General features: G+C 45.4%; 1 protein-coding gene across 13 annotated transcripts in view; it reads right to left on the bottom strand.

Annotated features, from left to right (window-relative positions):
* Positions 1-14,109, bottom strand: part of GARRE1 (granule associated Rac and RHOG effector 1) — a 98,994-nt gene that overhangs the window by 9,047 nt on the left and 75,838 nt on the right. For 10 of the 13 annotated variants that reach the window (XM_051846733.3, XM_051846737.3, XM_051846736.3 and 7 more), the window contains 3 exons: positions 13,618-13,715; positions 2,337-2,462; positions 324-1,357 (listed from right to left, as the gene is read on the bottom strand). In XM_051846733.3, coding sequence (XP_051702693.1) covers positions 324-1,357; positions 2,337-2,462; positions 13,618-13,715 — 1,258 coding nt within the window. The remainder of the gene's footprint in view (positions 1-323; positions 1,358-2,336; positions 2,463-13,617; positions 13,716-14,109) is intronic. The other 3 variants (XM_051846738.3, XM_070063225.2, XM_089319133.1) reach the window with 1 other exon arrangement.

The following is a 14,109-nucleotide window of genomic DNA, read 5'->3' as shown; positions in this document are numbered from 1 at the left end:
GGCTTCTGGCTTTGGATTGATCCAGCGCCAGCCATTGTGGCCATTTGAGAAGTGAACGAGCGGATGGAAGGCTGACTCTGTCTCACCCTCTGTAATTCTGCCTCTCAGATCAATAAATCTTTAAAAAATTAAATATTATCTTACTGATCTTCAAAAACAGTCAGAAAATAGTTCCTGCCTATCTCTGACCTTCTCAACCTCTGCTTCCAACTCTTGTTAGATTGGGCCTGTACTTGCCTCCAGTAAGGTTGTAGCAGACAGGCCTCATGAAATCCTCAGTGATTATATCTTACATTGAAACAGGGCGAGGAGGTCTCACATACCTGCAGGATCGAAAGGGAGAATCTCTCCCAACATTCCAAAGACTCCATCACTTTGGTCACGGTTGGGCCAGGTGTTATTTCTAGGTCCCTGTGGCTTCTGTCCCAAAACTTCTGACATTACATTATCCATATAGCTGCTCACCAGACCCAAGCTGTACAAGTCAGAACTGAGATCAGATATGCCAGGCCACTGGCCAAGAGGAGACAGACCTGGTCCAACGGGCTGTGCCGGCTGCTGAGAAGAGCCATGTACCCATTTCCCAGGAGCCCGAGGCTGGGGTGGGGGCTGTTGTGTTCCAATGGGTTGGAGCAGGTGTTGGTAGTATTGAACCTGGGGTTGTTGTTGCTTTGGGGACTGCTGCTGAGGTGCCAGTCCTGGCTGGGGTGTCAGAGGTGTATGTGCTCCAGCCTGAGGTGGCCGTGGTGCAGGGGGCACTGGCAGTGATGACGACTGTGGCTGCATGGGTCCTGCCTTCTGCTCCGTCACCATGGCTGTGGCAGCAGAATTACGCCTTGTCACCAGTGGAGAACCTTGATGTGACTGGCCCATGTTAAAGCCCGAGAGAAAATCTATCACCTCTTGCATTTCCTGATCGGTTGGTAAGTTCATACCCTTCTCATCCTTGCCATCATCCCCATGCAGGAAGTTCTCATGCCTCTCCATGAGGAAACCATTGGCCATTGGATTACTGGAATTCGGAGCCGACTGTGATGGGTCTGTAGTCCTAGGGAAGTTACCAATGTTCAAAATGCTTTGTAACCTTGTATCAATATTATTGGGCATTTTGGCCTTCTCTTCTGAACACCCAGCTATGAAGATGTTTTTGGAAGGGGTACTTGGGATGGAATAATTTGCGTTGCTGCTTGAGCTGGTACATGAAGCTTTCTTGGTGAACCGGGATGTAAGTTTAGAGAATGTCTTCTGCAAGCCACCTGGAGGTTTGTTTCCATTTCCAGAAGGCAAGTCAGCTTGATTCCCAAAATCACAGATTTCCCTTTGGAGCTGGATCTGTATGCAAGGTAAAGCTTGTTCCCTATTTAGACAGAAGTATGTTTACAGAGGGGGGAAAAAGACAAACATACACATTGGAGAATGAAATACACCTCTTTTTAAGAAATACTTTGAAAAAAACAAAGATCTCTTGTTGGTATCAAGCTCTCTTATTTTATAGATAAATACTTAGAAATGAATGCCCCAAGGACTGTCAAAGTGTCTGAGACATGGCTGTGAAAACCGTAACATCCAGGTTCTGGCCCGAGGATTCAGACTGAGTGAATCTCTACGTGTAGCACAGGAAGACAAAGCATGGTTCCAGTGAGGAGGCCAGGAGCTCTATGTATGGAGCATAGGGACTGAGAGCCAGGCTGATCCAATAGAGGGAAGATGCAATAACCCATGAGGCATGGGGTCAGGGAGGGTTCAGGGATAGCAAACCCATGGCTGTTTCCAAAGTTTTCTGAGCACTCCTCCTGTAGCCCTCTAGACAGAAAGGGCATGGGACAGCAGCTGAGGCAGGAGATGGCCGGTGTGACCCTGAAGAAGTCACTTTACTGTTCAGCACCTCCTGCTTATAGGCAGGAGAAGAGACATATAAAGATGTTTAAGGTCCCTACCCGTTCTAAAATTAACAATCTACCAGGAGGTCATTTTGGAACTGTCAGCTATATGAGTACATTTCATGAATGATATGTTTTCTAGACATTTCTGTTTTTAGTTCATAAGGAGGTTATAAGTTGGGTTAAAAGTCCTCTGAATGGACTTATTCTCAAATGATAAAACCAATGAATGTGCAAATGTAAACAAATTGGGGAACCTGGGTAAAAGGCATTTAGTTCTTTGTACTATTCTTATAACTTTTCTGCAGATTTGAAATTATTCTAAAATAAAAAGGTACAAAATGCCTTATGTATCCATGCCTTAATTACACTATCGGTGTAAGCACACATGAAATTATATGCAGTCAAATGCAGACCACCTGTACCCCAGGGCAAGAGGCTGAGAGGCGCACCAACCTCCCTGTTCTCCAGCGGTTCAGGTCCAGCACAGCAGTGTAGAGCACATCCACCAGCCCCAGCGTCTTCTCAGGGTCGAGGCTTCTCTGCAGCAGGGACATGGTGGCAGGGTCTTCTTTCAGGCACCTGGGCATAAATCAAATTAGTTTTGCCTGCCCTTCTTTGCAAAGATGTTTAAACAGGTCTCACAGAAAAGGCTACAACTGAGTCCAGTGTCATGGGGGCAGCTGTTTAAAGCCACTGCTTATGATACCAGCATCCCATGAGTGCATGTTTGAGTCCTGGCTGCTCCACTTCTGAGCCAGCTCCCGTTAACACGCCCGGGAAAGCAGTGCAAGATGCTCCAAGTGTTTGGGCCTCTGCCACCCACACAGGAAACCTGGAAGGAGTTTCAAGGCTCCTGGCTTCAGTCTGGCCCAGCCCCAGCCATTGAGGCCATTTGGGGGCTGAGTCAGCAGATGGAAGATCTCCGTCTCCCCTGTTATGCAGAGTTAGAGGGAGAGAAGAGACACATCAGAGATCTTCCATCCGCTAGTTCACTTCCCAATGGCTACAGTGGCTGGGGCTGGGCCAAGTGGAAGCCAAGACCCAGGAGTTCCATCCAGATCTCCCATATGGGTAGCAGGGGACCCAGTACTTAGGCCATCTTCTGCTGCTTTCCTAGGTGCATTAGCAGGGAGCTGGATTGGAAGTAGAGCAGTCAGGACCTGAATCGATACTCATATGAGATGTCAGTGTTACAGGTAACCACAACACCAGCCCCAAAATAAATCTTAAAAAAAAAAAAAAAAGTAAACAACAACAACAAAAGGCTACAACCTACATACTTTGGGCACCCAATAAAAATTCAATAATTATCAAAAAAATTTAGAGAACAGGGCTTAACATGGGGACCTGCTATTCTTTAGGAGAAGGAAGCAATAGGGCCCCACTGGAGTCCTCCGATAAGAAATACAGATGTTTCTTAATTTAAGATGGACATATGTCCTAATAAACCCATACTAAGCTGACAATATCCTAAGTCAAAAATGCATTTAATACATCTAACTTACCAAACACCACAGTTCATCCAAGTTTGCCTTAAATGGGCTCAGCGTATGTGTATTAGCCTGCAGTTGGGCAAATATCTAATACACAAAATGCATTCTAAGAAAGTGCTGAGCATCTCATGTAATTGTGTATATTGAAACTGAAAAACAGAATGACTGTATGAACAGACTTCAGCAACACCCTATAACTGAGAAGTCTTAAGTTGAACCACTGTAAGTCAGGGACCATCTGTACATATTTGGTCCCTGCCTCCAATTCCTGACACAGAGCTCCTAAAACCTTAACTTCCATGGTGATGGGGGGACAAGGAGCATCTTTTGTTCTGATATTTGGTCTTTGATCCCAGTCCCTGACACAGAGCTCCAAAGGCCCTCGGAATTTCCTGGGTGATTGGTGTATCTTCTGTGCTGCTGAGACTATCTGTGTGGAGCTAAAGACAGCCTAAGAACAAACCAGGACTAAAACCTTGGGACTTTTACCCTCTAGAGATGGGAGAAGAGAGTTGTGAGTTTACAACCAATTATACCTACATGAAGCAGCTGCCACAAAAATTTCTAAGTTACAGGGTTCACAGAACCCCCAGGGTGGCGAACACATTGAAATGCTGGGAGGGGGTGCTCCTGGAGGGTGTACGGAAGCTCTGTGCCTCTCCCCACATCCCTTGCTCTATATGCCTCTTCAGCTGGCTGCTCACCTGCATCTATTCTAACATCCTTTAAAATAAATCAGTAAATGTAAATAAATCTTTCCTTGAGTTCTGTGAGCCATTATAGCAAATTGCCAAACCTGAGGGCTGGATTATGAGACCCTCCAGTTAAAGCCAGTTAGTAAGAGGGACAGATGACAGCCTGGGATTTGGAATTGGCATCTGAGTGGAGAGCAGTCTTAGGGGACTGAGCTCTTAATTTGCACTAATTCCAAGTAGGAATTACCTAAGAAACTAAGAGTCAACAGGGGGAAAAAACACTCATGGTCTTCCACAAATTTCTGAGTAGTTAAGAATCATGGGCGGTGCTGTGGCGCAGCAGGTAAAGCTGCCACCTGTAGTGCCAGCATCCCATATGCCAGTTCAACTCCACTTCTGATCCAGCTCTCTGCTGTGGCCTGGGAAAGCAGTGGAGGATGGCCCAAGTGCTTGGGCCCCTGCACCCATGTGGGAGACCTGGAGGAAGCTCCTGGCTCCTGGCTTCGGATTGGGGCAGTTCTGGCTGTTGCGGCCATCTGGGGAGTGAACTAGCAGATGGAAGACGGACTCTCTTTGCCTCTCCTTCTCTCTCTGTGTAACTCTGACTTTCAAATAAATAAATAAATATATCTTAAAAAAAAAAAAAAAGGATCAACACTAACTTGCCAGGGGGTGGCAGGCATTTGGTACAGTCGTTAAGATGCCACCTGGGGCATCCACAGCCCCATAGAAGAGTGCCTTGGTTCAAGTCCTGGCTCTGCTTCAGATTCCAGTTTCCTGTTAATGCACCCTTGGTGGCAGCAAGATGATTGCTCAAGTACTCGGGTCTCTGCTGCCCATCTGGGAGCCCCAGATTGAGTTCTGGGCTCCTGGATCTGACCTGGACAGGCCTAGCTATTGCAGGTATTTGGAGAGTGAGTCAGCAGATGGAAGATCTCTCTCTCTTTCTTTCCCTCTCTCCCTCTTTCAGTCTGCCTTTCACATAAATAAAAAATTAAAATAAAAAAAATTAAGTTGTATGATACTAAGTGTCCAAAGTAAATTAAGAGAGATGTTTAGTGTGAAAAACATATGCAACTTGGTTGTTAGGAGTGTTGTGTGAGTACAGGAAACAATGGTTTTCCTTGTAGCTCTCCATGGATTTCTATCTTTTTTGTTTTGGTTTCATTTTTGTTTTTAAAGATTTATTTATTGGGCTGGCGCTGCGGCTCAATTGGCTAATCCTCCGCCTAACGGCGCTGGCACACCGGGTTCTAGTCCTGGTCAGGGCGCCGGATTCTGTCCCGGTTGCCCCTCTTCCAGGCCAGCTCTCTGCTGTGGCCAGGGAGTGCAGTGGAGGATGGCCCAAGTGCTTGGGCCCTGCATCCCATGGGAGACCAGGAGAAGCACCTGGCTCCTGGCTCCTGCCTTCAGATAGGCGCGGTGCGCTGGCTGCAGCGCGCAGGCCGCAGCGGCCATTGGAGGGTGAACCAATGGCAAAAGGAAGACCTTCTCTCTCTCTCTCTCTCTCTCTCTCTCTGTCCACTCTGCCTGTAAAAAAAAAAAAAAATTATTTATTTATTTGAAAGTCAGAGTTACAGAGATAGAGGGATAGAGTAAGAGAATCTTCCATCCACTGGTTCACTCCACAGATGGCCACCATGGTTGGGACTGGGTCAGGACAAAGCCAGGAGCCAGGAGCTTCTTCTAGGTCTCTTAAGTGGGTGGCAGGGGCCCAAGTACTTAGGCTATCTTCTGCTTCTTTTCCCAGGCCATAAGCAGGGAGCTGGATCAGAAGTGGAGCAGCCAGGACTCGGATCAATGCACATATGGGATGCTGGCATTGTAGGTGGCGGCTTTACCTTTTTCTTTTTTAACAAAGATTTATTTATTTATTTGAAAGGCAGTTTACAAAGACAGAAAGGGAGGGAGGGAGGAAGGGGAGGGAGGGGGGAAGAGGAAGAGGAAGAGAGAGAGAGAGAGAGAGAGAACACCTTCTATCTGCTGGTTCACTAACGGCCACAATAGCAAGAGCTGGGCCAGTCTGAAGCCAGGAGCCAAGAGCTTTTTTTGGGTATCTCAAGTGGGTGGCAGGGCCCAAAGACTTGGGCCTTCTGCTGCTTTTCCAGGCACATCAACAGGCAGGTAGGTAGGAAAGAGCATCTGGGACTCAAACCGGTGCTCATATGGAAAGCAGGCATCTTAACCCACTCCGCCACAACGCAGGGCCCCCGTCCCTGGATTTCTATCTGGAGTCTGTTTAGTAGGAAGAAAAGGACTCAATGAGGAGCTGCTTCTTGACGTTCTGATGTCCTCTCGCCGTCCGACATCTGGTCGGGCCCTCATTTTCCTCCCTGCCCCGTTCATATCTGAGGCCTGGCACAGTATGTGCCGCTTCCATAGCATGTTGCACCTATACCCAAGAATCCAAGAGTCAGTGTGGGGAAAACACACTCATGGTCTGCCGCCGGACTCACCACTAATTTCAGGTAAGCAACAAACACAGCCTTCCCCTAAGCCATAATTTATTAATTATCACAAGCTGATTTTATCCTTTCCATGATGACTACTTCATCCCCCCTTCTCTCCCCTCCAAGCTGTGCTGTCACCTCTCTCATCTCAATTCTCACTAAATTGAGAAAATGCCTGAAAGCAGATGAGATCTGCTTTGTGTTGCCTCACCACTAACTCTAACAGACACCTGTGTCTGTGTCCACACATCCTGCCCTCCTTCCTGTCTTACCTAAGATGTGGCCTGATCTTACCACCAGGGTGCCGGATGCCACATACCCTTGGCTTCCCAAGCATCATGTAATCACCCATTGCTTCCCAGAGAAACTCCTTTTGGCACTCAAATCAGCCTCCCTAACCGCCTTCTCTAGGCCCCACATTCCACTACAGATACTGACCTATTTCTCCACTTGCTGCTTTATCTCCTATTCTCCTCTTCCTCTACACTAATGGGGCTGCATTCCCTAACTCCACTAAAACAGCTTTTATCAAACTTAGATCTTGCCAAGTTGAGGGTCAGTATCTGTTTGTACTTGACTTGGTCTCTTGGCCACATTCTTCAGTTTCAGAGACCCCATATCCACATCCACTCATTCCCTCCTTCCCACCTGCCACCTCACTGGCAGCTCCTTTTAGGTCTTCTCTGCCAGCTCCCCTGCTCCTCTTCTCTCCTAACACTTCTGGAGGGGGAAATGCTCCAGGGCTGTCTTGCAGCTTTATCTCTAACTCTCAGGTTTCCTTCAACAGACTAGACACCTTACTCCTGAGTTCCATCATCCTATACCCAATTGTGTCCCGAACGCTCTTCTACATACCTTATGTAGAAGCATCTCAAAGGTAACCTGATCAGCTCAACTCTTGATTCTCTCTCTCCCTGCCAAAGCCACTACACACATACACACAGAGAATACGAGGAACTTCTCCAGAAGTAAACAACACAACTGCCTACTTCCAATCTATAAATCAGCTCAAATTCCCTCACATGCTACATCCAATCCATCAGCAAATCCTGACAGCTCTCCTTCCAAAATATATTCTGAATCCAAGCACTTCTCACCATGCCTCTTATCACTACTCCCCTCCAGGAAACCAAAACCTCTTGTGCCTCAGGACCAGGATCCCATGTGATCCTATCTCTCCTCCTGCCCCTCCAAAAATCCATCCTTCACACAGCTTCCTAGAGGGTGAATCAAATCATATCACTCCTCTGCGTAACACCTTCCAATGGCATCAGATGGTGACTGAAAAAAACAAAGGCCCTCCCCACAGCCCTCAAGGCCCTTTGTGACCTGGCCTTCCAACTTGGTATAGACCTATGGTCCACACCTGTTCCCTGAATGGGCTGACCACATCTCAAGTCCTTTGCTTTTGTTGATGCCTTCATTTGGACTTTTCTTCCCTGAGATCCTGGCATGGCCAACTGGTTGTCCAGGTTTCCACTGTCTGTTCAAGGCACCTGAACCAGAAGCCTTTTCTGAGAGGGAGACGTGAACAACATAGGTCCCAGAGGAAGACATTGCTAGATCCTGGGAACTCTGGGGGTTAAATGTGAAAGAACTGAACACCTGTGAAGCCACCCTAAAGAGACACCAGGACTTCCCAACATGAATTTGGCTTGAGAAGAAATGCATCTTCAAGGATGAGACCTGGCTAGTCCCAGACGCGAGCCAGACTCTGTTAGTGCCTACTCAACCCTGGGAGAGAATGGATTCTCTCAGGCTGCCATCAGTGATGATCAGGACACACCTGCTCCAGGCTACCAAGCCAATTTCTGGTGGAAACTTTGCGTGTCACTGATTTTGCTCACTAGGAGAGCATTTACTGCTCATGCAAAAAGGAGTACTATAGTACCTGGTGGCAGTAATTTCTTTTTTTCGGAAAAAAAAAAAAATCAACCGACATTTTAATTTTATTCAACAGTTTGAGAACTGATCAACGAAATGGTTTTAAACCTCTCCTGCTGACAAATCACCAAGACTTGCTTAAAACCTCCTATTTGTTCTTAAGATTAAAAACTCAGTTCCCTCAAGGCCCCCATAATTCTTGACTTTAGCACCTACATCTCCATACAACGCCAGTTCATTCCTCAGGCTGTGTTTGCTATCCTTCTGACTGGAATGCTCTCCCTACGTGCTCTCCACAGGGCTGGCTCCTGTCAAATCAAATGTCACAAACTTGAAAAGACCCTTCCTGCCTGACTTCTCATCCTACATAGTCTCTCCTCCACCTCAGTCGCGGTTGTTCCCTATCACAAAGCATCATCCTCCTCTGAACTCCTTCCTACATCTGCCAGTGTGAACTCATCTCTTACACTGTCTCGCTGTCTCCTCCTCCCCACTGCTAAGCCAGCTCTGTGAGGCACAGGGACCCTGTCTATCTTGTTCATGATTAACTTCCCAGAGCCCAGAATAGTGTTTGGCTCAGGGTAGGTATTCAGTAAGTATTTGTTGAAATAAAGGATAGGGGCCGGCGCTGTGGCTCACTAGGCTAATCCTCCGCCTTGTGGCGCCGGCACACCGGGTTCTAGTCCCGGTCAGGGTGCTGGATTCTGTCCCGGTTGCCCCTCTTCCAGGCCAGCTCTCTGCTGTGGCCAGGGAGTGCAGTGGAGGATGGCCCAGGTGCTTGGGCCCTGCACCCCATGGGAGACCAGGATAAGTACCTGGCTCCTGCCATCGGATCAGCGTGGTGCGCCGGCCGCCGGCCGTGGCGGCCACTGGAGGGTGAACCAGCGGCAAAAGGAAGACCTTTCTCTCTGTATCTCTCTCTCACTGTCCACTCTGCCTGTCAAAAATAAAAATAAAAAATAAAAAATAAATAAGAAATAAAGGATAGGTTAAGCACAAAAATTATGACAGCTTAAAAATGTAATATATGGGCCAGCGCTATGGCACAGCGCGTTAAAGCCTTGGCCTGAAGTGCCAGCATAATATATGGACACCAGTTCTAGTCCCATCTGCTCCTCTTCCGATCCAGCTCTCTGCTATGGCCTGACAAAGCAGTGGAAGATGGCCCAAGTCCTTGGGCCCCTGCACCCACGTGGGAGACCTGGAAGAAGCTCCTGACTCCTGGCTTCGGACAGGTGCAGCACCGGCCATTGTAGCCGTCTGGGGAGTGAACCAGCGGATGGAAGACCTCTCTGTCTCTACCTCTCTCTGTAACTCCTTCAAATAAATAAATCTTTAAAAAAAAAATGTAATATATTACTCTAGAAGAAAACACATTTGGAAGCTAGACCCTAAAAGCACAGCATATAATAAATTCTTGACTTCCTTTTTTCATCAATATCACTTTTCCTAAGATAAAATAAGCAACTACTTCTGTTTGGATTCTTCTCAACAAGCCCATATTTTGTAAAGGTTAAACATCCCTAATCTAAAATGTTCCAAAACCCAAAATTTTTTGAGCACTGACATGATACTACTTCTGGAAAATTCCACAGCTGGCCTCATGTGATGGGTCATAACCAGAATTCAAGTCACTAAAGTAGACTATAAGATTACCCTGAGCCTTTGTGTATAAGGTATGTATGGAACATAAATGAGTTTCATGTTTAGACTTGGGTCCTATCCCTGAGATACCTCACACACATGCAAATATTCCAAAATCATAAAAAATTCAAAATACCAAACAACTCTGGTCCCAACAGTTTCAAATAAGCGATAGGCACCCTAAAATTCAAAAGAAAAACAAAACAAAAAGCTAAAATATGTTGTATCATTACCAAAAGCAGACAGCAGAGGGAGCCTCTGCAAAGAAGTCCAGTTTTCAAGGTCTTTTTCAAGCAGGTGAAATGGATTACAAATGGGCCAAATTTTGCAAGTAAATCTAAGTGTTAACCTTTTAGTATTAGCTGTTCACATTTACCCAACTATCCAAAGTTCAAACTGCTTTCCTCAAAATGGGAAACTTGATGAAGTTTAATTAGTATGTTATTAATGAGAACTTGAGTTGGAAAAATGAATTCAGAATCCAGAAACAAAAATCTTACAGAAAAGAGAGTTTCTGTTGTTTGATGGAAATGAAGATATGTAATATAAATTTACCATGAATTTCAGGACACAGTATACCACCAACAATAAAATTAGAGGCCAGCATTGTGGGGCAGTGGGTTAAGCCACAGCTTGCAATGCGGCATCTCACACTGCTTCCAATCCAGTCTCCTACTAGTACTCCTGGGAAGGCAGTGGAAGCCAGCCCAAGTGCTTGGGTTCCTGCTACCCATGTGGGAGACCAGTATTTGGTCTGGCCCATAGCTTGCTGTTGCTATCATTTGGGGAGTGAAGCAGGGGATGCCATACCAGTATCTCAGCCTTTCAAATAAATAAATCTCAAGAACAACAACAAAAAAGCATGCAATTTAAACTTCTGGATAGGGGATACTCATAGAAGGATTGGGGACAAAAATACAGTGCTCACCCTCACCCTTACTTAATATAATATTTCAACAAATTCTGGGGTTGATGTTTACCCTAGAAGTAGGATGCCCACACACCACACCAGAGTACCTGGGCTCAATTCCTGGCTCTGACTCCTGATTTCAGCTTCCTGCCAATGCAGAGCTTTGAAGGCAATAGCAGTAGTTCAAGTATTTGGGTTCCTCTTGGATTTCCTTACTGGCTCTTGGCTCTAGTCTGCAGCTGGCCTAGCCCTGGACATTTTGGACATTTTTGGGGAGTGAGCCAGCAGATGGGAGCTTTCTCTAAAACGCTTTTGGTAGAATCTACTTTTGCACCCTCACATTGGGATGCTGGTATCCCCTATCAAAGAGTACACAGTTCACATCCCAGCTCCTCTTCTGATGCAACTTCCTCCTAATGAGTATCCTGGGAGGCAGCAGATGATGGTTTAAGTTCTTGGGTTTTTACCACCAATGTGGGAGACCCAGAACTACTTTGAGATTCTTGGTTTCAGTCAAGTTTATAACTCTGGTTGTTGTAGGCATCTGGGGAGTAAACCAGCAGAGAAGGGTCTCTTCCACTTTAATTCACTTAGGCACGTGGGGGCCAGCATCGGGGTGCAGCAGGTAAAGCTACAGCCTGAAGTGCCAGCATCTCACAAGGGATGCTCCATTTCTGATTCAGCTCCCTCCTAATGATCTGGAAAAGCAGAAGATGTTAAGTGCTTCAGCTCCTGCTACCCACGTGGGAGACCTGGAAAAAGCCCCTGGCTCCTGGCTTTGGTCTGGCCAAGTCCTAGCTATTGTGGCTACCTGGGGAGTGAACCAGTGACTGGAAGATTTTTTTGTCTGTCTCTTCCTCTCTCTGTAATTCTTCCAAACAAATAAGTAAATCTTAAAAAAAAAAAAAAAAAAAACTTTAGGCAACGATAGTAACTCTGTTCTTTACTATCTCCATCTCTTCCTACTTAAATGATTTAAATGTTTTCTCCATGGTTAATACTCATTCAGATTACAATTTTAATAGCAAATGTCCCCACAAAGGGAATTTTTCTATAGTAAATATTTAAAATTCATGATGAGAGATTACTATTTAAAGGAATTCTTCGTAACTTAAAAAAAGCAAATGTCTTCCAATAGATACTTAATTTTTGCTACATTCCAATAAAGCTATGAAGCCAATCCTTATAGTGAAACACATGTACCTCTCAGACAAATACCTACAGGTAGACCTGGGAACTGCTGAGGTCGCTGAGGTCATATCCCATAAAGCTTTTTTTTTTTTTTTTTTGAAAATTTATTTATGTGAAAGGCAGAGTCAGAGGGAGAGACAGACAGGGAAGAGAGAGAGATCTTTCATCTATGGTTCACTCCCCAAATGGCCACAAGGGCCAGTAATGGACCAAGCCAAAGACCCATCCAGGTCTTCCAAGCATGTGGCAGGGTCCCCAAGTACTTGAGCGATCATCCACTGCTCTTTCAGGCACAGCTGCAGGCAGCTGGATTGGAAGTGCAGCAGCTGAGACTGGAACCAGTGTTCATATGGGATGCTAGAGTCATGGGCAGTGGCTTAATCTGCTATGCCATAATGCTGGCCCCTATTTTAGACTTCTGGTATACTAAACTGCCCTTTAGAAAGGCTGTGGGATTTGCTCTCCATTTAACAATCTCTGCCTGTTTTCGTAGTCTGACCCAAAACACTACTGTCACATTAAATATCGTTACTCTAAAGCAATTTAGTATTTTGGACAAAATGACATCATATTGTTGGTTTTCTTACTTGTTTCTTATGTGTCTTATTTTCTGGTTTATCTGATCATGTTCCATGCCCATTTTCTGATTTGTAGGAGCTTTCTTTTTAAAAAAAAATTCTTTTTTTTTTTTTTTTTTTTTTTTTTTTTTATTTGACAGTGGAGAGACAAAAACAGAAAGGGAGAAAGAGCTCGCATTCACTGCTTCATTCCCCAGTGCCTGTACTGGCCAGCTCTCTCAGGCTCCCAAGGAAGCAGGAACCCCATTACATGCATCATCACCCATGCCTCCCAAGGTCTGCACTGGCAGGAAGCTGGAGCTAGCAACTGAATTCAGGCACTCCAGTGTGGGACAGGGATGCCTCAACTGCTAACTATAGGAGTGGTTCCTACCAGAGCATTAAAAACAAACAAAAAAGAACAATTCTTAGTTGTGTTACAAGTATAGTAACTGAAAATGGTTCAGTTTGTTTCCAAATTGACACTGAGTGTGTAAAGACAGGAGCACAAAATCAGCAGGGTTGTAGGAGGAACAGATGAAGAAGAAAAATTTTATGCTCTCCATTCAGCTGTAGAGAAACACTGGAGACATAGAGGAAATGATGTACTATGTTTCAAAGCTGTGGACTTTTCTAACAAAGAAAGATAATACTGCTCCTTATTCAAAGGTGTAGAACGGGTTAGTTACATATGGTCAATGAGACTACTTGCAGACATCACTGCTTCCTCATCATGGACTAGTAATCATGACACAGGCCACTAACAGACCATTGCTGCTCACTGACCTGCACATGTAGAAAGACCTGCCATGTCAGCTGTCAGGGGTTTGTTCAAAACAAAGCAATCATTTAAAAAATGTGCAAGCTTCAATCAGAGCTTAGGCTTCAGCTAATGTAAGAGTCACATTACCATGTGGATGGGACTTGAACCACGATTCTGGAGCCTTCTAAACTGATCTGGGGTGCATAGGCTTCTTTATTCTCAATCTGTGCTGTGTCGACCACCACCTGCGAGAGAAACAGAAACAGCAACCAGCTTGCAGAGAGGAAAACATATCCAACACACAAGCCTATGGATGCCGAGTACTGGCAAGAACAACTTCCCTGCATGAGCTATGCCAAGGAGAGTCACAGGCCCCATGAAGACAACAGTGAGTAACAAAGATGACTGAATGTACAACACTTCTTTAAACAGAAGCCATGTTCTGGGTGTGGCATTTGCTGAATATCGTAAGAATCTTTCCAAACCATAAATATATTAATTAGGAATGACTTTATTTCCTTTGTTCTAGTTATTTTTTATACTATACACTTGAAAAAAATAGAAATGTCACTAAAAGTCAAACTAATACCTCAGAAAAGCTCAACCGTAATGACTGACTACAAGCCAAAAGTGGATGAA

Source organism: Oryctolagus cuniculus, chromosome 18 (assembly GCF_051225735.1).
Source record: "Oryctolagus cuniculus isolate XC-2025 breed Fujian yellow rabbit chromosome 18, ASM5122573v1, whole genome shotgun sequence".
Taxonomy (NCBI): domain Eukaryota; kingdom Metazoa; phylum Chordata; class Mammalia; order Lagomorpha; family Leporidae; genus Oryctolagus; species Oryctolagus cuniculus.
Note: the sequence above shows the minus strand (reverse complement) of the source record. Positions and strands in the feature narration are given on the sequence as shown.